Source organism: Rhinolophus sinicus, linkage group LG17, assembly GCF_036562045.2.
Source record: "Rhinolophus sinicus isolate RSC01 linkage group LG17, ASM3656204v1, whole genome shotgun sequence".
Taxonomy (NCBI): Eukaryota; Metazoa; Chordata; class Mammalia; order Chiroptera; family Rhinolophidae; genus Rhinolophus; species Rhinolophus sinicus.
In genome coordinates this window covers 1462579-1485632 of record NC_133766.1, presented here as the reverse complement: position 1 = coordinate 1485632, position 23054 = coordinate 1462579, and the positions used below count along the sequence as shown (strand labels likewise).

The 23054-nt window shown below is 44.6% G+C and overlaps 1 protein-coding gene across 4 annotated transcripts in view; it reads right to left on the bottom strand.

The window, feature by feature from the left end:
• The window catches only part of PBX1 (PBX homeobox 1), a 234477-nt gene extending 232363 nt beyond the window's left edge, over positions 1–2114 (bottom strand). For 2 of the 4 annotated variants that reach the window (XM_074322423.1, XM_074322425.1), the window contains exons 1-2: positions 1722–2114; positions 1253–1527 (exon numbers count right to left, since the gene is read on the bottom strand). In XM_074322423.1, coding sequence (XP_074178524.1) covers positions 1253–1443 — 191 coding nt within the window. In that variant the 5' untranslated portion in view covers positions 1444–1527; positions 1722–2114. Of the gene's footprint in view, positions 1–1252 lie in introns of all 4 variants that reach the window. The other 2 variants (XM_019747345.2, XM_019747347.2) reach the window with 1 other exon arrangement.
• Between the last annotated feature and the right edge of the window lie 20940 nt (positions 2115–23054).

The window sequence follows — 23054 nt, the reverse complement described above, 5'->3', positions numbered from 1 at the left end:
AATTCCTATTTCCCTAAGATGAAAACACATACATGACGATGTCTTTTCCATGACTGAGTCATTTGAGGTACAGGAATTGTGTATGTATTTTTTTTTTTAATTTAAATACTACTTCTGAGATTTCACAAAGCTGAGCAACTGTAAACATATATGTGATCATTAGATTTTTAAAATTCTTCCTTTCGAGATGGGCAAGGGCACGATATTAGTGGTTTGCCATTGAGTCTATGTTTTATTTTAAAGAGAATTTACTGTAAAATTCTCGAGTGGAGAGCTATGTACCTGGTGACGGGTGAAGTTGCTCTACCCAGTTTATTTATTATGTTTCTTTAATGAAGACCGTCATGTTCTGTAGTATTGAAATACACAAAATACACACATGCCTTCATTTCTATGTAGTTGCATTCTAAGTGGCCCTGAGAGAAGATGGGGAAAAGAGAGTGCTTGATTTTTGTCCCCCAACCCCTTTTTAAAGGACCATACATTCTGTGCCATGGGAGGTTAGTAAAGCGGCTCAAATTAGGAGCCCATACAGTTAAACTGAACATCCTGGTTTCTTAAAAGTAACAAATATGTCTAAAAGCAAAAGTACCTCTTATATCTTTCCATCAGCTCTTTTTGAAAGAATTAAATGAAAACAAAATATTTTCTGGATAGCTGACAACTAGTGACAAAGGATTATCTTGCTTTTTTTAAAAGGGGGAGAAAGGGGAAAAGACGAAAATGAATTTTGGAGGGTATATCAAGAAAGAAAATCAGAAGTCTCTGATTTAGGTAAGGAGTCAACTAAATTTGTAAATAAAGTGTTCTTGGAACATTTTATTTTGTAATGTCACTGGGTCCCTAACCAAGAAGACATGGAATGCTGTTCAAAACTTGACAATTCTGTTCTCTCTGGCACTTTTCTTTAAAGCAGTAAAAAGTGCTGAGGGCCGCTTTTGGATCAGTTGGCAGTATTTTCTGCGTGCCTGAGTGTTTGTGTGGATATCTGTGAATGCTTCTGTGTTCACACACACACACAGAGACACACACACACAATATGCACACAGCCGCCTCACGGCAGGGGCGATTACACTTCAGAGAACAACGCTCTTCCAATTTCACTCCTCCGCCATAGAGTTGCTCGTCAAAATGGGAAAAGAAACAACATTTTAAAAGAAAGCGCTGTGTTGATTCGGTTCCCATTGTTTCCCCCAGCGAGAGAAGAAAAACAAAAAAACCCAAGAAAGGAAAAGAAAAGGCTGCGTCTCACCTGGCCTGCGCCTCATCCAAACTCTGGTCCGTGATGGTCATGATCTGCTGTAGGATGTCCCCGATGTCCTGCTTCCTGCCGCCCTCCCCCTCGGTCCCCGCAGCCCCGTCCTGCAAGTGCTGGGACAGGCCGGGGTGCCCGGCCATGCCGACCCCCGCGTGGGCGTGCATCAGCCTGGGCTGCTCGTCCATCTCCGAGCAGCGCAGCCCGGTTCCTGCTCCTGAGCGCGGCTCCGGGAAGCACCAGGCTTTTATCCGTCAAGCTGTCTTCAAATCCTTTTCAGGATAAACAGGGCAGGGGGGAAAAAAGAAGACCAAAAGAAAAAAAAAATCCCTTTGCCTCTTTGCAGGGTGGTGGGAGGATGGGGAGCGGGGAGGGGGAGGGGGCGTGGAGGGGCTGCGGGGTAAGGGTGGGGAGGGGGGCTGGTGGGGAAGGGTGTTGACTCCAAAAAGCAAGGAAAATAAACCACCTTCCCACTGGACGACAAGAAACCAGAGCTGGCGTGGGGTTGTTCAGTCCGGTCTCCTTGCAAGGCAGGAATGGGCTCCCGGCGCTTAAATCTGTGGCTTAATCCTCTTGCAAATATGCACGGATCGGGAGAAAGGAGAGCCAGGCAGGGGGATTGCAATGCAAACTTTCCCCCCGCCCCCGCCGCCCCCCACCCCCACTCCCGGCCGGAGTGATCTCAAAGGGGGTGGGCTGTAGCCAGAGCCGATCCCCCGGCCGCGGCGCAGGCAGAGCTCGGGCTCGCTCCTCCTCCGGCTCTGCAAACTCCGGCAGCCCCGCCAGCCTCCTGCTTTTGTTTAGCTCAGGCTCAGGACTCCAGAAACACACACAGAAAAACCACAGCCTGCGAGGAGAGGGAGGAGAAGGAGGAGGAGGAGGAAAGGGAGGGAGGAGAGGGGAGGGGGCCGGGGGAGGGGGAGGGGCGGGGAGAGGAGGTGGGGGAGAGGAGGGAGGGGGCCGTGGCCACGCCCCCTTCTCTGATTGGTCCTCCGAGAGAATACGGGCCACGCCCCCTTCCCTGATTGGCCATCGGCGAGAAGACGGCCCCTCCTCCCCTGCTTTCCTGCTGGCACCTCCTCCTGGGCCTCCTTGGGCTCCTCCTCGCCCGGCGCCCTGTCAATCAGGGTTCAGAGGTGGGCCGGGAAGGAGGCTGAGCTAACACCCAGCCTCCAGTCCTTAAAGGTGCAATGGTCCCCCGGTCCCAGCTTGTGAGTCCGCGCCCAGGTTCCTGCCTGCCGCTCCTTAGGTCCTTCCTTGAGGGAAACGGGGCTCCCCTTCAATGCAAACGTGTAACAGTAACACGAGAGAACACAGGCGGTGTGGGTCTCCCCGCCCACCCCTGTTTTTCTTTTGCTCTAACGTTGCCATTTAAACCTTGATCCTTTTAAATCCTCAGACCTCAGGGAAATGCTTGAGAGCAAAAGTTTCTCAGCACAAAGTAGTTAGGGAACAACTGAGCTGATAATGTCATTAATAATGACCTCTAATAAGCAGCAAATGTAATCGATTTTTAAAAAAAACAATCAGTAGAGTTAAGAGGAACACCGAACTGTGATATTTTTGTTGCATGAAAACTAAATTATGGAGTAGGAAACTAAGTAATGCTGGGGAAACAGATTAATAAATAAGTTCACCAAATGAATAGAATTCAACCTATCTCTCCCCTCCCCTGGGGGAAATGACTTATTTGGCTTAAATATGTAATAAAGAAATGCATTATCACAGTCTGGTTCTAGTTTTTAATATAGTCTAATAAGCATTATTAACTGGGATAAGCAGGAACCTGACATTTATTGAATGCCTACTATGCACCAAGCAGTTCACATGAGTTATTCTGTGTAGTCCCCAAGACCCCTCTGTGGGTTATGGATTATTATTTCCATTGTACAGAGCAGGAGCTCAGACAGGCTAAACAACGTGTCCACGGTCCCACAGTGACTAAGTGTCAAAGCTGGAATTCAAACTGGCTTGTGGCTCTTTCCCAAAACCTGGTGCTTCAGCTACTCGGCCTGCCTTGATCTAACAAAAATGGGCGAATAGTGCAAAAATTAGTTATGTACATATTGCCCGTCTTGTTTGAAAAGAGACTTAAGGTGCTTCAAATGATACATACACATAGCAAACAAGATGACTCAAATTGCAAACGGGTAAGAAAGAATGAAAACAAGTTAAATAGCACGAGGGGAAAAAAACTAATAGGAAACTCGGAGCCGAAATCCTATACCACTGTTCCAGGTAGGCCGTAAATTTGCCTCCAGTCTTTTCAGCAGGCAAGGTGAGAGGGGAAATCTGAGGATAGCCACGAGATAAAATCACAGATGGATTACTTAGGAAAAGCCCAGAATATTTTGGAATATGACATATTCTACTGTGTAGCCAGCCCTCTTCCTGACTGGCAGAACAGCCAAAGGAAACGCACTGCCCCACTTCAGCCTGTGAAATGGAACCCAGCCTGGCCAGCTGCTCCGAGAACCTCAAATAAAATGTTATTCTTTTCATCAGCCCAACCTCCTTCCAACCTCATTACAAAAAAACTAGTTTGGCAAGATAAGGGGCACTTACGAAAGGATTTCAAAAAAAGTTCTTAACAAGCGACTTGGCACTGGCATGAGGGCATGCAATAGGGAGTGTTAATTGTAATTACAATGTCATATTACTTCATAACAACTGTTCTATTCACATACATACCCTGACTTGTAAACTGGTTTTTTTAATCAACACTAATAAAAAGTTGAGTACAAAACTACATCCTCAAATCACACATCAATCACACTGAGTGTGAATTATCATATTTCTCACGATGATGAAGTTATCACATATTAAAGCATGAAAAGAAATTAACCCAGGGCCTATAAGAAATCAGTTTGTGAGCAAGTAATTCTCACTAAAAATCTGATCAAAATTTGCCAGGCAAAGTTACGGAAAAGGTACCATCCACACCAGAAGGGCATTGCCACCTGGGAACATTTTAGCAGGAAATAAGAAATGCATAGAACAATAATAGGAATGAAAGTTAGGATGCATTAAGTGCTTTGCAGTGACTCTATGTGATAGTCAGTGCTTGATTCATTTAATCACCACAGTTGTCTGGCCTCAAAACCTGTGCTTTTAGTGATTACCCTATAGTGTTGCCAAAATATGTTTCAATACATAATAAGTGCTATAGACGGGACACTGTGCCTTAAGCCTCCGCATGGGAGGAGAAAGGGGGGTGAGCCCGTTAGGGGGATGAGAAGTCACCTCCGAGGTGAGTCTGAAGGATGAACTGCATGTGGAAGGCAGGGTTCTGGCATCGGACAGGAAGGTGTTCCAGGGTCCTCTCCAGGCACGAGGGAAACAATAGGAAAGGTCTGACCGCGAGGATCTGAGCTTTATTTGGGGAACACCAGGGAGCCGCTGAGGAAAGCAGTGGGTTTGTTTCACGCAGGGGAGCAGGCAAGTTGGTTTTAGGAAGAATTATCTGGTTGCCCAACATAAAATCTTCTGAGAAGACGAAATAAGGAAGACGAATTAGGAAGATGGCAGAAGAGACGCAAAGGAGAGAACACTTATGAGGAGCATGTTTAAGGAGGAGCCACCAGGACCTGGGAACTAATCGTGTGGGGGTGGGAAGCAAGGACAGCGCTTCCGAGCTGGAGTGAGAAGAATGTGGGGCAGTGACAGAGCGACAACCACAACGGCAGATGCAATCTGTGGACGCCGATGGTTTCTGACGGTGTGGACTTTACCAATGATTTTTAACAATTGGACACTAGTTCTACAACTTCCTTGTGAGGTTATAATGTCCAGTGTGCAGACGAAGAAACCTTATGGGTTGTGACGGTGGGTGGGAAAAGCTTTTTGTGTACCTTCCATATCTCAGCTGTGCTCGACTCCTAGGAGGTATTTAACACATGCGTGCTGAAAGAATGAAGGACGCTAGCCATCACGCTGAATTTCTTCAGAACAACACCTGAGCGCCACGGAATCACGTTTTAAGGACACGAGTCATTATCAAAACGTGACCGACCAGCGAAGTAGTTCTCAGTCCGACCTTCCTCGAATGTTTACCTCTACATCACTGAGGACCCTCCTCAGATGTCCTGAGGAGCCCACATTGTCATCCTCATCAAGGGACGAGGAGCAGGGAGCAAGCAAGGACAGGGCGCCCGGATCCCGCCATCCCCCAGCAAACACCATGGGTGCAGAGACGGGTCCCCTGGCATTGTCACCACCACAAGGCCTTCTGTCATCTAAGCACTCATCTATGCATCTTGATGATTAGTTTGGAATTGGTCTCTAGGTTTCTATAACTCTTCTGCTTTTATGGGAGAAGAAATTGTCCTCTGCCCAGAGCTCAAGACCAGAGTTAGGACTAAAGAGCGTCTGACAGGTGATGGCCGCCTAGTCCCCTGCCCAAGGACGGTGTCTTCCTGTTCCGCCCTCTCTTACCCTTCCTCCTTGCTCTTCCTCCATGTTCCCACTGCTTTCTCCACCCCCTCCCTGCGCGTCCTGCTTCCTGCGTGTGGCACTGAACTCTTCCTACAGCCGAGCAGGGGTCTTCCCCCAGGGCCCATCCGTGAGCCTCAGGAGTCCTGGGAGGCCTTGGACGTGGAGCCCCAGACCTGGCGGCATGTCCAACTTTCCATGACTCTTACGGCAGCGGCCACTATGTTTATCAGAGCCTCGAGGGATTTCAAGACCCAAAAAAGGACACATCTACTAGTGTTGGGTGATGGAGTCAAGTACGGTGGTCTGTGGAGACCAGGTGGCTCTCGGCAGATGAGATTTTCTATGGAGTATCTGTGCCTGTTTCCTCAGAAGAGCAAGCTACTGGACTGCGGACAGCTCCTCAGGACGGGCTAGTGCATGACAGCCAATCCTGTGTCTGCCTCTTGTTCATGGATGGTGTCTTCTCACTGTGTGTTCACACGGTGGGAGGCTGGAGGGCAGCTGCGGGGTCTTGGGAAAGGGCACTAATCTCACTCATGAGGGTTCCACCCTCACCACTAAGCACCTCCCAAAGGCCCCACCTCCAAATACCAGCTCCTTGGGGGTTAGGGTGTCAGCACATGCTCTTTGCAGGGACACAGACACTCAGTCTGCAACACCGGACAGCAGTATCCTCCGACTCTTGTTCTAAGGGCCTCGTTTGCCTCAACGCAGAGACGGGATTTGCGGGCGCAGGACGAATGTTGAAGGAGGTATGACAGTGGCTTAGGCCGGAAATGAAGGCACCATGGGTGAGGTGACAGCACTGGCCATGGCACCACCTGGTCAGCTTCAGGGGCTTTGAGGAGGCGAAGACGGAGGGACTCACAAGAGGCGGGTTGTGAGTGAAGGACTAGGAAGCAAAGGTCGCTTCTGGATTTCCGTTTAGACAGTTAAACAAGACGTGGTGTCACTCGTGGGGATGGCGAAGGCATCCGCTGTCAGGTAAATATCATCACTCCCATTTTACAAGTGAGAAGACTGAGGTTCCACATATACAACCCAAAGGCATGTGCGTCGTCCACCATGGCACCTTTACCAGGAGTGAGGATTCCCGGGTCGGATTGGCTAGTCAGGAAGAAGATCCACAGCAAAATCAGGGCAGGTAGTCTCACTGTGCGGGAGGGTGTGTGTGCACGTGTGTGTGTGCACGTGTGCACGTGTGTGTGTGTGTGTGTGTGTGTGTGTTCTAATAATCTTGTTGAAGAAAGAGTCAGAAGCAACTCTCCTAGATTTGTATCCGTTCCTTTATCCTGTCCACCTAAGAAAGCGAGAGGAGAGGAGAGAAGTGAACCCCAGCCCGTGCAGGGGACACTGGGATGAACTCTGGCAAACTGAGGCTGACAGTGTAACAAAAAGTCCTGACACCGCAACTGAGACACTTGTCATCTCTGGTCAGCGGTGCAGCAACCATCACCAGAGTCCGAGGCCAAATGCAAGCTGCACGGCAGACCCCGGTGTTTCGAGGTTTCGCAAACTCTGGCTCTGGAACACAGCAGCCTCATGACCTTGGCAAGTAAGTTCGCCGGCACAAAGCCCCACTTCCCCAGTTTCTAGGACTGTGGTTAGGTTGACATCAGATCATGATGAATGTTAAGCATTTAGTATCGTGCCTGGAAGAGATGTCCCATAAATGACCAATGTTTAGATTCTTACTCTCACTCTTGGGGAGTTGCTCCCAGAGCCCCTCATTCCCCTCTTATTGGGGAGGCCAGTAACAATATCATGTTTCCTCCATGGCCCCTAGATCCCAGAGCCATTCCACATAGTCACCTAGCGACCTGCCTGAATACTTTCTCTTGTCTAGTCTCCAAACCAAACTTCTTTCACTCGAGACTGTTCCCAGTCAGATTTGACTACAGCAATTTACCACACGGTATAAATAAAATATAAGTGCAAACCCTGAGATAGTGGTAGGTTTCCCAAAAGGAAGCTTTATTTTAGGGAATCCCAATTGTCAAAATGTATTAATTATCTATTGCCATGTACCAAAGCATCCCAAAACGCGTGGCTTCACAGTGTAACCATTTCTTATTGCTCACGACCCCACAGACCAGCTGCGATGGGTCTTGCATTACTTGTCACTCATCGTTCTAGCTCAGACTTGCTTACATGAGGGACAGGTTTCCAACAGAAGAAGCAAAATTGCATGCTGGCCTGTGGCACTGGCCCATAGCCACAGTATTCTATTGACCAAAGCAAAACCCAAGGCCAGCCCAGATTCAAGGGTTGGGAAATTGGCACCATCTATACCATCTCGATGGCAGTAGCAACAAATTCCCATTGCAAAGGGACAGGTGGAGAATTGGGGACATTTGTGGAATTAAGAACCGGATGGATCCTTGACCTAGGGCCTTTCTTGCTCATCCTGGCTGCTCTTTCCTTCACCCCTTGTCTAGTCAGTCAACAGACAGAAGTCAGTGTACGTCTGTGGGCCCAGTAATATCAGTCCAGGCTACTCTGCTCTCCTCACACCCAGTCTTCCTGGGTCAGCCTTGTCTTGGAATCGTAAGCACCTCTTCTCCCCTGTGAGAGGGACGTTTGGAGGGGGGAGAAAAGAATGTATTGGGAAGGCACTTGCTACTGCAGAAAACAGGTCAGATTCTCAGTCTCAGGGGGGCGTCCTCCCTGAGGAGCCCTCAGCATCTCTTTACGAAGCTTGTAGATCAAAAAGATCGACAGACACTCTGACCTGTAAGAGAACATTCTCCTTTGTCTATTGAACAGGCAAATGGGACTGGCCGACTCAGCTAATTGTATGCCCCCAACCTACACCTTCCTTCCTTACAAATCACAATTTATTTTGACAGCAGTGTACCCGGCCAGGTAGCTTAATTTCCCAGGCCCCCTTGCATTGAGGCGTGGTCATGTGTCATAATTCTGGGCAATGAGGTATAAGAATAAATGCCTTGGGTTGAACTTCTGGGAAAGCTATTTTTTAGTGCTGAAAATGGACAGGCTTAGCGTACACACGCCTTTTGCCCTCTCCGTTCTCATTTATTGCCTGGGACATAGACATAATATCTGGATGTAAAATAGCCATTTTTGGACCATGAGAATAAGAAGTGTTGCTATGGATGGCAGAGGAGGAAACTAGATCCTTAATGATTTCCTTGAAAACCGTACTGATCCTTGGCCTCCTGCCTCTGGATCCCTGGTTACGTGAGACAAAACGATTCTGTGTGTGCTGCAGTCACTGTCAGTGGCTTACTGATACACGGAGCCAAACACTATCTTAATCAATATAACCATGGCAGTTGCTCACAACGGTACAAAGTGATGCTATTGTAACAATATAAGCGACGCAGAGGAGATAGCAGGAAGCCATTTTCTCCCACGAATAGCAAATGTCATCAAGAGTGTGGTTTCTCCCTGGGTCATCAGCTCTGGTTGGACACTGGGGGTGGGCAAGGTATGGGAATCCCGTAAAAGGAAAATCCTGCCATGGCTGTGCGCACGGGGATGGAGCTCGCGAGAGAAAGGACGCACCGGTGCCCACGGCACAGCCGCCCACCATCCCCAGCTGTCCTCGCAATGCCACGCGGAGAGGCTGACTGCGAGCCGACCCAGCTCTCGTTCTCCTCCTGAGCTTCCTTCTTGTCTGCCTCTCGTCTCAGTTAAGGGCATCTCCACGGACCCATCCCCTTAGGGAAAAAAATGTTTTCTCTCCTCCAGTTCCACAGCCCTCAACGCCCATGTCATCTTCAGCACGCCCTCTTTCCCTCCGACGCTTCTGCGCATGTGGGTGAGGAAGACAGATGCACAAAGGCGATTATAAGTCACGGCGCAAGACCTCCCCGTCTCTCATCGGGACCATTGCGTCAGTTCTCTGTCCGCCATCATGTCCTTCTTCTCCTCTTCAATCCAAGATTCTGGCAGGGCTGCGTTCCGAAAACCCAGCGTGGCACGGGGCTCCTTGGCTTTAGGACATTAGAAGCTGCGTGTTTGGATTGCGTTCCAGTCCCTTTGCGTCTCCAGCTCCGTTTGCTCTTACTGCCTCCCGAGCGAGCCCAGCACCGTAGCTTCTCTAAGCCAGTGGCTGCTCTGTCAGAAGTGTCTTCCTCCTCTCATTGGCTACACCCAGCTCAAATTCCTCTGACTTCCCCAGGCGAATTCATTATTAATTCTTTAGGCCCCTACATTCTATTCATATAACTATCTGCCAGTGGCCTGTGAGTGCCCTGAGGGCAGCCTCAGTGCCCGAATGGCTGGCACACGGGGACATCGCCATGTAGCTAAGAAAGAGGAAAGAGGGACAGCTCGCATGACAGATTCGTTTCTTTTCTTTTTATTTCTTCTAATTAACATGAAGCTGAATCTATTTCTTCATATACAAAGTGAAGCATTTTTAGACAATTAGTTTTTAGGATGGGATTCATGTTTCAGAAAGAAGCTGGACCTAAGATCCCTTCTAGCTCCAAAATTCTATGCAACGTTCTCTTTTTGAATTGCTGCATCAGAATATTTGAAAATCAAAAGTTAGTAGAATTCAGTTATACAACTAATTGTCTAAACTCTTCCCTGCACTTTGTATTTATATACTTTGTATTTAGACACTTTGTACATAAAAAGTAAATTGAAATCAATGAATTTTACATTCCTGAATTAGCACCCTGGATTTTGACAAATTTCCAGTCAGCATAAAATAGTTTAATAGACTAAATCATGATGACAAAATGATGGAAAAAATTATGTTTCTCTTCATTGCATCACATTTTATAAAGTCAATGTCAAATATATAAGTTAATAGCGATTATTTTCCTTCACTCAATATTGATTACCTATATTCATTGGGATTAAATAATTTTTTGGTCTGACACTTCCCCAAATTACGAGGTAACTGAAAGCAAGACATTGCTTATCAAACAGGGCAAAGAAGAGAGAGAAAAGCTGAATTCAGGATTCTGGCCAGACCTTGCCTTCCTGCCTGGACCAATCAGGAGCCAGTGTAGCTGAGCGTGTAACATGCACCCGACTCCTTGCTGCCTCCACGGTGAAGGCGGCACTGCTATCATCTCGTGCAAACAAGGACGCTTCCTCTCTATCATGGAGGCTCACTGATGAACAGAAGACCTGAAATTTGTTCAGTTGGTTTGTGTTCACTATAACACAAGACCCGTCAAACTCTGGGGAGAGGGGAGGGGCTGGAGATTGAGTTAAGCACCAGTGATGTGATCAAGCTACGTAATGGAACCTCCATTAAGACACTGAAAGATGGGTGTGGAGAACTCCCAGGTTGCTGAGCACACGGAGGGTCGCGCGATGGCAGAGGGGAGGGCAGCTCCGAGCGCTCCTTGCCTCAGGCACCTGTTCCATTCGGCTGTTCCTGAGTTGTATCCTTTATAATAAACCAGTATTAGTAAGTAAAGTGTCTTCCCGAGTTCTGTGAGCCATTCTGGAAAATGACCAAACCCAAGAAGGGGGTTGTGGGAACCCCTGACTTAAATCTGGTGGGTCAGAAGAATGGGAGGCCTGGAGCTGCGATGGCTGTGGAAGTGGGGACAGTCTCATGGGACTGGTGTAGAGAATTGTTTGGGGAGGGCAAGAAAGCCAACCTTCACACATTTGGTGTCAGAAATGTTCCAGGTAGGAACAGACCTCAGTACTTACACAACAACGGAATCAAAGAACGACAGTGCTGCCGCTAAGTCGGAGACTCACTGATGCCCTTAGACACTGAGACCCTTATGCTTCTGCTCAACCAGCCCTTGCAGTTTGGCTCTTATCATCATGTCACCAAGGAAGCTGTTAGAGCACCCACCCTCATATCTATGTTAAGGCAGAAAGAAAGGGGGAATCAGCTATTCCCAGTCATGTTTGTCTTCCTGGATCAGTAAAACAAAAGCTTTCTCAGAAACTCCCTCAACAGGCTTCAGCTTAACATGATTGGTCAGAAGTGATCATGTGACCTCATTTAGCTGCAAGGGAGGCTGTGAAAGTCTGAAACACAATTGTCATACGGGCTAAGCAAATCATGACCCATCTCCCGGCACTGGTATATTGTGGTCATGAAGTCAGCATCCTGTTAGCCAGGAAATAGTAGGGGGTGGGCACTGCTATGGCTAAGCAACTAACAGGGTCTGCCACAGGTCCCTTCTGCTGAAGGACTCTATATTGTTTAAGTCCCCAAAGGTGGACTTTCCCAGGTTTCTATGACACACTTAGAGTTTTGCCCACAACTTGGAAATGTCTCAAATACCTGCAGCCACCTGGAGAAATTAATTCCAGCCCAGATTCACAAGAATCCCTGGACATTGGTCATAGCATTAGACTCTAATCTGTATTCTTTTCAGCACTTAGAAAATCTGCCTTATATAATACTTAATAAATATTTAATGAACGGATGGGTAAATTCTTAGAATCCCTGAAAAACCTGAGGCAATTAAATCAGCAGCTCATTCTCAAATCATGAATCATGTTCCAACATTGGGCTCTAAGGGTCTTTCTAGTTGGCCAACTTATCAAAACTGCTATATTTCTAGAGTTCACTGAGACATATACTATTAAAAAAATCTGACTGCTACCCCAAAACTGGCAAAGTAATTACTGCATTTGATCTCAGGCATATATTTGGAATTCTAACACATTTCTGGAAGGACTCCTTGACATAAGTGCACTGTATCTTAAAAGAGTTGGATTTTTTTTTTTTTTTTTACATTTAATTCCTGTTTTAAAAAAAGTAATCAAAGTAAGATACACATAGCTTTAAATGTCAGGTTATACTTCTAGGTTTTAACCAAGAGCATTAGTCCTCTGTCCCTTTTCAGTGGAGTCCCTCTTCCCAGAAGTGACAATAAACAACAATGCTAGCTGTCCCTTCTGGCACTTTTTAAATACTGCCATATTTCTAATTGGTGTACTTTTATTTAAATTACTGATTTTTTTTTTAAAGTAAGACTTTCTGTATCCATTTCCTGTCATATTGTTAATCATTCATCTCCTAGGCATTCACTAGGCCATTCCATTCTGGAATATTATAGCCTTCAGTTCTGGGGAATTTTCCTGTATGATTTCAGTGACACTGTGATTTGTAATAAATATAGACCAGGTCTCTGTCCCCTTCCTACCATGGAGCTCCTAAAACCTTTGGACTTTCCTAAGTGGTAAGAGCTATAAAAGAGGCAATGGAATAAAAAAAAGTGAAGTCTTTTGTTATTCATAGTTAGCCTATTTCAACCACACCTGAAATTATGTTAATGAGGCAACTTCTGGAAAGCCCCAGAGGATGGATGGAAGGGGGCTGTTGCCAGGGAAATCAACGGGGGTTTGAACTTTCAGTCTACCTCTTACCTCTGGGGAGGGGAGCAGGGTTGGAGATTGACTTGGTCACCAAATAGCCAATGATTCAATAAATCATGCCTGCGTAGGGAAACCTCCATAAAAACCCTAATGCAAAGGGCTGAAGAGTTTCCAGGTTGGCGCACACGCGGAGGTGCTGGGAGGTGACACACTTGAGGAGGGCATGGCATATCTGCAGCCCTGTGCATCGCTTCCATCTCGCTGTCCTTGAGTTGCACCCTTTTATAATAAGCTGTGAGCCAGTAAGGGAGCTGTTTTCCTGAGTTCTGTGAGCTCTTCTAGCAAAATACCTGGGAACCCTGATTTACAGAGAGTCGACAGAAGCACAGGTAACAACGTGGGGTTGGTGATTCATGTCTGAAGTGGGAGCCAGTCTGTGGGGCCGAGTCCTGAACTTGTGGGATGTAACTCTAGGTCCAGGCAGATAGGGTCAGCATTGAACTGACCTGTAGGACACCCCGCTGGTGTGCAGTGTTAGAGAATTGGAGGGAATGGGGATACACCCACCCCCATTTTGGTGGCCAGAAGTACTGAGTATAGAAAGAAGAAATAGACTTTTTTCCTTTGAACTTTCTAAATAATTCTTCCCACCTGTTCTCTCTTTATGGAACTTCTGTTTATGTGGTCTTATACCTCCCGGATCGAGCCTCTAACTTTCCCCCATATTCATTTGTTTTGCTTATTTGTTTATTTGTTCATTTTACCTTTTTGGGAGATTTCTTTAACTTATATTTCCAAGCATTCTATTTGACTTTTTATTTCTATTACATGTCTAATTCCTAAGAATTCTTTCTTAGTCTCTATTACTTTTTTATTGTATGATGTTTCCCCACTGTGTAAAATACCTTCTCTATTACTAATTATTATATAATTGTTATTTTAGTATTTTTCAAATTTCTTCATATTTCTATTAGTGGATTGTAAAATCAATTAATTAGGTAATAGACATCATTTTTTAGAGATAATAAATATATAAAATTAACAAGAAAATGTTTAATTTTTTTTGTAAACCAAACTTGTGTTTGTGTGTATACAGATACACGGGGCCAGAATACAGAGTGTATTTCTTACTGTTGTTTATGTTAAAAAAGGCTTGAAAGCCATGGGTTTAGCTAATGTTATACAGTATGTAAAGATTTGTGTTTGTATCAACAGTATTTCTGGCCCATATTTTTCTACTCATTGGGCTTTAGGACAGGGAATATTGCAGGTACAAGTATGAATCACCAAGCCTTCGTAACTAGGAAGATGTCTGCATAATGGTCCTCAAATTCTCCTCCATACTGATCCTTCCTTGCCATCACCAAATTCTATTTCCTAGCAAAAAAAATGAGTGAAATAGGAGCGCCGGACTAAAACTGTTGAGATCAACTGTTGTAGGTTAGTGAAATTTTATTTATTGAACAGGAAATAAATTAGATGGTTAAAAAATGGAAACTTAGAAAACAGTATGTAACTAAAAATTGCCCCCTGCCACCCCTCCAGCCTGCCCTGAGTGGAAACTACTCTTGTGAGATCCGCGTGCATATATTCTAACACACACAGAAGCATAGATGGCATACACACCATTCTGCGCTGTTTTACTTAACTAAATATATTTAAAATAATTTTATATCAGTACACATTATTGCCTGATTTTTTTTTATGGCTACATATTAGTCTATTGTCAGGATATACCACAACTAATTTAGTCAGAGGCTTATTGGTAGATATGTGGGTTGTGTCAATTATTTTTATAACAAACACTGGTTGAAATGAACAGTTTTTATACACCTCATTCTGCACTTGTGTACATGTATTTCTGGGATAAATTCTGCCATATTTTATTGCCCTCCATGGAGGTCAGATCAATTTTTAATTCTACCATCTATGCTTGAGTTTCTATTTTCCTCCCTCCCTACCAAACCAATGACATACCAAAGTTTATGATCTGTGCCCAACTAATGGGTGAAAGAATAATATCTCAGTGCAAACTTAGTTTGTATTTTAGTGGGTAGACTGAGTACTATGTCATAGATTTAAGCCTTGGATTTCTTTTTAATCAAACTGCTGGCTAATACACTGCTCATTTTCTTTTAGATTGCTACTGATTTCTAGAAGGTTTTTATGTTTTAGAGAAATTAATCCTTCATGATCTGATTTGCAAATATTTGTTTCCAGTGTTGTCATTTGCGTTTTAGTTTTGCTTATGGTGCTTTTTGCCATATATATATATATATATATATATATATATATATATATATATAATAGTCAAATTTATCAATATTTTGTTTTAGGACTTCTATGTTTTTTGGGATATTCTAAAAGGCTTTTATAAAGAGAGTATGGGGCATTGCTCCCATTATTTCTTAAAGCATTTTTTTTAGTGCGTTATCCAGATATATATTTGAGATATGAGTCCAACTTAATATTTTCCAAATACACAGTTGTTCTAAATTTATATGCACATAATAAAACAGTCTCAAAATATATGACAAAATATTTTCAAACCTACAAAATTCACAATTTTGGGCAGACATTTTTAACACATATCTGTCAAGAAATGATAGGTCAGACATTTATACAGCCTAATAAAATGGATAAATTCCTAGCAAGACTGATCAAGAGAAAAAGAAAGAAGGCATTTAGGAATTTAAACGGGCTATCAACACAGATTCTGTAGCAACTGAAAAAAGATAATAAGAGGATATTGTGAATAAATTTGCCAATAACGAGGTGACAAATTTCTAGCAAACTGAACTTACTAAAATGGCCACACACAGAAATGAGAACGTGCATAGACCTACAACTGCTCAAGAACTTGGATCTGCAATTACAAACTTTCCCCCCAAAGAAGCTCCAAGCTCAGAAAGCTCCACTGTTGTATTTCTACAATTAAAGAGCAAAGAACACCAGTCTTGCACATATTCTTCCAGAGAATCAGACAACGACACTATCTAGCTGCCATATCTTTGATGTCTATAATCTACCAAGACATTGTGAGAAAAAAAAAAAAAACAATGACAGGCTTGTCTCTCTTATGGACAGAGGTGCAGAAATCCTACACAAAACACACTATTAGCAACCCAAATCCTTCAATATGTAAAAGGGCATACATTATGAGTGAATTGAGTTTATTTCATTAATACAGGTTTGGCATTAATGAAAATATCAATTTTTTTGACATGTAAGTACAATGAAGGAAAACAATAATAGCATTAATTGATTCTGCAGTAAAAGCATGTACTAGAACCCAACATCCATTCATAACAAAACCTTGTTATAAACAAGAAACACAGGGACTATTCTTAATTTGATAAAAGACTGTTTGTGAAAAAACCTCTAGCAAACACAAGTCTTATTGGTTCAGTATTGAAAACTTTTCCTTTGAGATTAGGAACAAGACCAGGATGCATAATATCCAGAATAATATTCTGTCTTTTACTGGAGATTCCAGCCAGTAGTATCAGAAAATAAATAAACTATCATTGCACATAAATTATGTACATGTATAGAGATTCCCAAAGGATTCATACATAAAGTATTGGAATTGATAGGTGAATTTGATGGATATAAGCTCAAGAAACAAAAATAAAAAATATTTCTACAGTCAACTATAATCAGAAACTCAAATTTTAAAAAGTTACCATTGACAATATCAAAAAAATATCAAAAACTGATCAATAAATTGAATGAAATGTGGATGAGGTCCCTATGCAGAAAACTTTAAATCATAATTAATTTAGAAAGATCTTAATAGAGACAGATAACGTGTTTTTAGGTCAGGAGAGCTAATATTTCAAGATGCCAACTTCTTCCATATTGAGTACACTGATCTATATAGTCAACACAATCCTAATAGGATATTTTGAGGAACTTCACAAGCTAATTGTAAAATCTACATGGATATACAAAGGACCAAAGAGACAAAGCAATCTTGAAGGAGAAGAAAAAGCAGGAGGATTTGCTTTACCTTATATCAAGGCACACCATGGACCTAATTTACACAATATGGTATTGCTACAAGGACCACTACATAGAAAATAGATGAAACAGTACACCTAGCTAAGAAACAGATCTATGCACATGTGAGAGCTCAATTCATGACAGAGTTGGTTCTCCAAAACTCTGGTGAAAGGGTAGTTCTTTGAATGTGTAAGGCAGACACACAGCTCTTCCTATGGGAAAACCATGAAAATTTACCTCTACATCACACGGCAATTATTCCAAGTGGACCGTGTGCCTCAATGTGAAAAGCAAAACTATCACGTTTCTAGCAGAAAACGCAGGAGTGTATCTTCCTGGACTTAGGGGAGGGTGACCACAGGCACTGATGCTCAAGGAAGAGCTGGGTGAACTTGACCACATTAAACATGAACAAGATCTACTGATCAAAGGACACTTCAGATTTTAAAAAGGCAAGCTGTTTCGTGGGAGAAGATATTTGCAACACATAAAACCAACAAAGAACATATTTCTTAAATTCCAACAAACTAATAAAAAAAGAACAGACTACCCAAGACAAAAAATGGTCAAGTGACTTCAACAGTCACGTTGCCAAACGGGGTATCCAAACGATGAGTAATGATAGGAAAATATGCTCAATCTTGTTAATAATCAGGGGACAGAAAATTAAAACTGCAACATGATATCACTACACAATTTCCAGCATGTCTACAAAGAAGAATACAGAACATACATACCACGTGCGGCGAGAATGTGCAGAAATCGGAGCTGTCCCACTCTCCTGGTAATACGTATTCTTTGAGAAATATCATTGACTGGAGTTAAATATGCACACATCTTCACACTGGCAATTTCGCTCTTAAGTGTACATGCAACACAGTGTACACACGTGTGCCAGCTAACGCATTATTGGTACCAGCCCCATATTGGAAATGAGAATGGATAAGTATACCTGTGTATTCGCGCACTGGAACACCATATGGTCATAACAATGATGCTACGTACAACAACACAGACGAATCTCTTAAAGACAGAGCCGAATGAAAGAAGTCAGATATAGTGGAATACCACTTACACAAGGTTCGATCTGTGCAGAGCTCAACTACGCTAGTTGGGGACCCAAAAATTACAAGAAAAATAGGATGTGATCACCATAAAAGTTAGGATAATTTTTCTCTAGTGGTGAGGAAGATTATGATATGAAGGGTCCCCAGGGGCTCTGGGCTTCTAGGTTCTACTTCCTGTCCTGGGTGATGGATACACAATGTGTACTTTATAATAACAATGGATATAACAATGCATTGTCACACACGTATGGTTTGTGTCCTTTTATGGATATGTGGTATATTTAATCATAAAAGTGTATAAAAGAGAAATACATTTTGTATCCTCTTTTATTCCTTCACAGGAATGAGGTTCATAGGTGCGACTGAAACAGAAATTTCAGGAACTACTACTTACCCTGACCAGGTGTGATATACTCTGACACAGTCATTTCTCCCTTACTCTATTCTGCTCTGTTTTATTTTGTGCCATTAAAACCATGCTGGCCATCAACGACTAAACTGATGTAATGATTCACAGTTTGAAAGCATTCATGGAACTCATTAAAAAACTCTTGGGGTTTCTATACAGCAATTGGGAATTCCAAGTTGGGGTCAGGAACGACCCATCTCTCTACAGCAGGGTTTCTCACAATCAGCAACATTGGCATTTGGGCTGGGGATTCTCTGTTGTGGACAATTGTGTGTCCTGTGCACTGCGGCACGTGTGGTACCAACCCTGGCCTCTACCTACCAGGTGGCAGTGTCACCCACCCACGTCCTCTAGCTGTGACAGCCTAGAAGGCAGACTCCCCCTGGGTGAGAACCACTGCTCTAGAGGGTCTTCAGATTTCTAAAAGCAGCCATATCTTCATGAAGAATCTGTGCGTTAGCGTTTCTCAAACATTAGTGCCTTTTGGAATCACCTGGACATCCTGTTTGAGAAGTGGACCGGTCACATGCCTTTTTACTAGGAGCTGATTTTGATTTAGGTGTTTCTGAGGATCCCACTTTGAGAACCATTGCCCTATACGATTGCAGTCTTGGAAGAAAACCCTCTCGGGGCTACTGGAATGCTCCATATATGTTATTTTTCACGGACAGGTCAAGCATTAGGAGATAATAGTTATCTACTGGTTGGGAAACTGTGAAACACATCTAAGAGCCCTTTGTGAAGCAAATCTAGTGCAAACACGAGTGGGACCACAGCAGTGAAATCTTTTTTCTCTGTGTCCCTGTCCTGTGACATGTTTGGAGCCGAGAAGAGAGGTGCCTGGGAACTGGAGAAACTGAGTCCGACCTTTCCAAGGCCACCCTTTCCTTGACGCGCACGTGTCAGGACAAACCGGAACCCCAGCTCACACGCTGCCTGGCGTTGCCAATTACTTCATGCCTGAGAGGCAAGCTGAAATGCCTCCCGTACTTCAGAGTTTTTTTTTTCATCCCAGTTAATTGTTCTTCCTAAATTGAATGATCTATTTTTGGAACTAAAAGAGATGCAGTGTAGAGAGAAAGGAACTGACAAAGCCCAAGGCAGAGAGGGAGGGAGTCAGAGGAAATGCGGGAAGATGGGAGGTGTCTGCGTCCATCTTTCTCATCCTGAGGAACGAGGAACAGCATTCTCTCCCTCCGGGAGCAGGTGGGTGAGACACCAGGGGCAGGAGACTTTGCTTAAAAAGTGAGGAACACATGAAATTACAAAACGTAAAATTCTGGAAAGAGTGTGACCTGGAGGCCTCGGTCTCACAGCCTCTGGGTTTGACTTGACCCCAGCCAGTGAGCACGTTTGTGTTACTGCGTCAGAAGGCGAGAAAACCTGCTCCTTTACTGCGTTTCCTCACACAAATTGACTTGGAAAGCACCTTAGTCCCATAAGTGGGTGTGAGTCCCAACTGGGCAGCGGGGCTGTGAAGCGTTTGGTCCATGAGGCACATACAGACCGACTCAGGGCGGGGCCTGAGGCCACCTTGATCGGGTTCACCAGCTACTGTCAAAGGCACGTGAAAAAAGACTCAGCAGACACTGACCTAAGCATCAGCGGGGACCGGCTTCTGACGTTTTGCTGCCTCCACAGACGGTGCTTTCGCTGAGCCCAGGAGCCCGATGCTCCTCCAGAGGAAAGCGCAGGCGCAGCGCTCCCAGCCGCCTCCGCTCACCCCTCTGCCGCCCCTGCTCCAGGCGCTGCAGGCGCTGCTACACTTTACAATGACTCTCTTTTATGCCTTTCAGTGTTTAGCAAAACTACCAAGCCGAACACACACCGTTTTCTTCAAAACACATACGCATTTGGGCCTGCAAGAGAGACGGCTCCAGGGACAGCCAGCTTGACTTTCAAAGGCACGGGACAAACTCCCATACGTCGTGTCATTCTGTTCCCCTTGGGTGGCTTTTCAACAATACTTGTGCTTCACGCCTGCAACGATTCAACTAAGGAGGGGACGAAATGCCTGGTAGGCTTGGCTTTCACTGACATGAGGTGTCGCGAGAGGATCCCTGGCTGCCCCTCTGGGCGACCAGTTTTCCCACCCCCTGCCATTTTCATCTTAGCATCCAGTGGGTAGTGAGCGCACCCATGCTTTTCTGTGCAGCTGAACATTCGACGTCCGTCCACTGGAACAGGGGCCTCTAACACGAGGGTGGTGACGAATGGAGCGAGCGTGGGGGATAAAAAGGCCTGGGAATGACCCCAGTCAACCAGACAGGCTGTGCGTATCCCTTCGTGTCAGGTGGTGACACAAGAGACCTTGAGGCCATGATGTGACCCCCTTGCGCATGTGTGCTCGCCTATGAAATTGAGTAGCAGGATGTCAGTGGGGCTGTTGCCATGACAAACGGTGTGGCTGGACGTCAGAGCACTTAGGAGGCTTCCCACCTATTAATTACAAAAAGTAGACGTTGTAACCATTGTTCTCGTCAGGAGCATAGTATTGTTTCTTGCATATATTCAACATCACCGCCAATGATGTGGTAGACTGGATTCTAGAAAATTCTGGAGAGCAATGGCCGCAGTCCGGGATGGGCGCTGCCCCCGTCCACAGGTTCTGTCAAGTCCTTTCAGAACCTCCCTGGGTTGTGTATTTCCAGAACGACCCTAGGAGTGTGGGCGTAAAGTGTATGCATCTGGGCGTAGAGGTGGAATATTTTTCTGGAATATTTTTACCATTCCACTCTGAGTTTGTTCTTTCTGAGGAGCCTCGTAGGAATGAGGAAAAGTCAGAGCCACTTGCAGTGATTTGGATGTGGTTCCGGTGGAGAGAGAGAGAGCCTTTGTGTCATTTCCTTGTATTCTCCCTTTTTGTGGCCTGGTACTTTTTCCTGCCTTGAGTAATGCAACACCCCTGAATGAAAAAAAAATCATTCCTTTACTTAAGCTTGCTCCAGATCGTTACTGTTTCTTGAAATTAACTCATCTTGACTGGGGACATCAGGATGAGGACTGGGTGGGCCATTGAGCTGATGGGTCCCATGGGTTGTAGCGACAAAGACAACACAAGATGAGGTGAAGTTGACCCCAAATGGTGGGGAGAACTTGGGACCTGAAGATCAGGCCAAAAGTTGGCATCTAAGAGTTTATCCAAAATGGAAAAGGCAGAGATGCAACTTCTGGATACAGAGGCCATCTTGAGCTGCACATGTTTTGTGCCAGGACAAGCTTCTTGGGTTACCTTATCCTCAGGTCAGCTTGGGGGCCCTTCAATGAGGAAAATTAAAACAGAACCCCAAACATGCCAGTCTCCATCACTCCGCTGCTTCTCCCATCTCTGTGACCGCTCCCCTGGGTCTCCTGTCTCGTCCGCTCGGTAATCAGCCCCATTTCAAGAACACGTGTCAGCGCCTTCTCTTTTCTTCCTTTCTCCCATTGCAGTCTTGTGTTTCCGTGGCTGCAGCACTGGCCTGTATGTATCTTGACTTCCATCCCCAACATGGTAGTGACTTTATAACCACTTGTTGGACATATGGACTCGGGTGTCCAGTGACCCTTCAGAGTCAGTGAGGCACAAAGCGGGTACGGAGGCTCGCTTGGGGTCAGACTGTCTGGGTTTGCACCCTGCCCCTAATTAGCGCTATGATTGGGGGGAAGTAATTCAAACTCTGTAAGTCTCAGTTTTCCCATCTGTGAATGGGGAGGATAACAGCCTGTATCATCAAGAGGCTACAGAGATAAGCTTACAGGTAAGTGTCGGCTTATAAGCATCCACTTTCTTACTGTTGTCCTTATTTTTGCTATTAAGTGTGCTCTCCCTTAGGCTGATAACTTCTCCTTGATAACCTTTGGTAAGTTATACGAACGCTGGAAGTCACAAGTTTGGGATTCCAGTCTAACTCTGTCACTAATGGCTGCGTGACCTGCAGTCAATTTCCTAAATTCTCGGGAACTTAAATTTCATCTGTCAGACTAAAATGTACAAGATGAACCCTGAGGGCTTTCCTAGGCCCAACACAAAACACAGGATCTCCTTTCCTAAATTTTAAAATTTTTGGTCATTTTTGATTACCTTCCTTTTTTCACCTCCTAAATCCAATTGGATTCCAGTTTTTGTCCATTTCACCTCCACGCCCTCTCTCATACCTGACTTCCCTCCGTGTCACTTTACTTCCTTATTCTATGCTCTTATTACTGCTTGTGGGACTACGACCGCGGCTCCCATCCACTCTGGGACGCTGAAGTGGCTCCCTGTTTCCTTGTCATTTCTTCCTTCTGTGCCATTTACACACCGCCAATTAAACTGTCCACATTTGCACTTAATTTTTATTCCCACGCTATGTCCAAACACTACTCTCCTTCAGATAATAGTCTGTTCTTTCATATCAGCTTTTGATCATCTACTCCTGTGAAATTTATTATTCATGCTAATAAACACCATCCTTGCACTGTTCCTCTTAAATGCGAAGCTGACAAAAAATCCTGGCTCTTTCATCAGGGTAGTTGATGTCTATGGAAATTAAATTGCTTGTAGGTCAGTTTTTAATTTTTTCAGTTTTAGAAAGACCATGTTCCATACAGACAAAAAAATTGAACAGACCTGGCAGTCAATTCC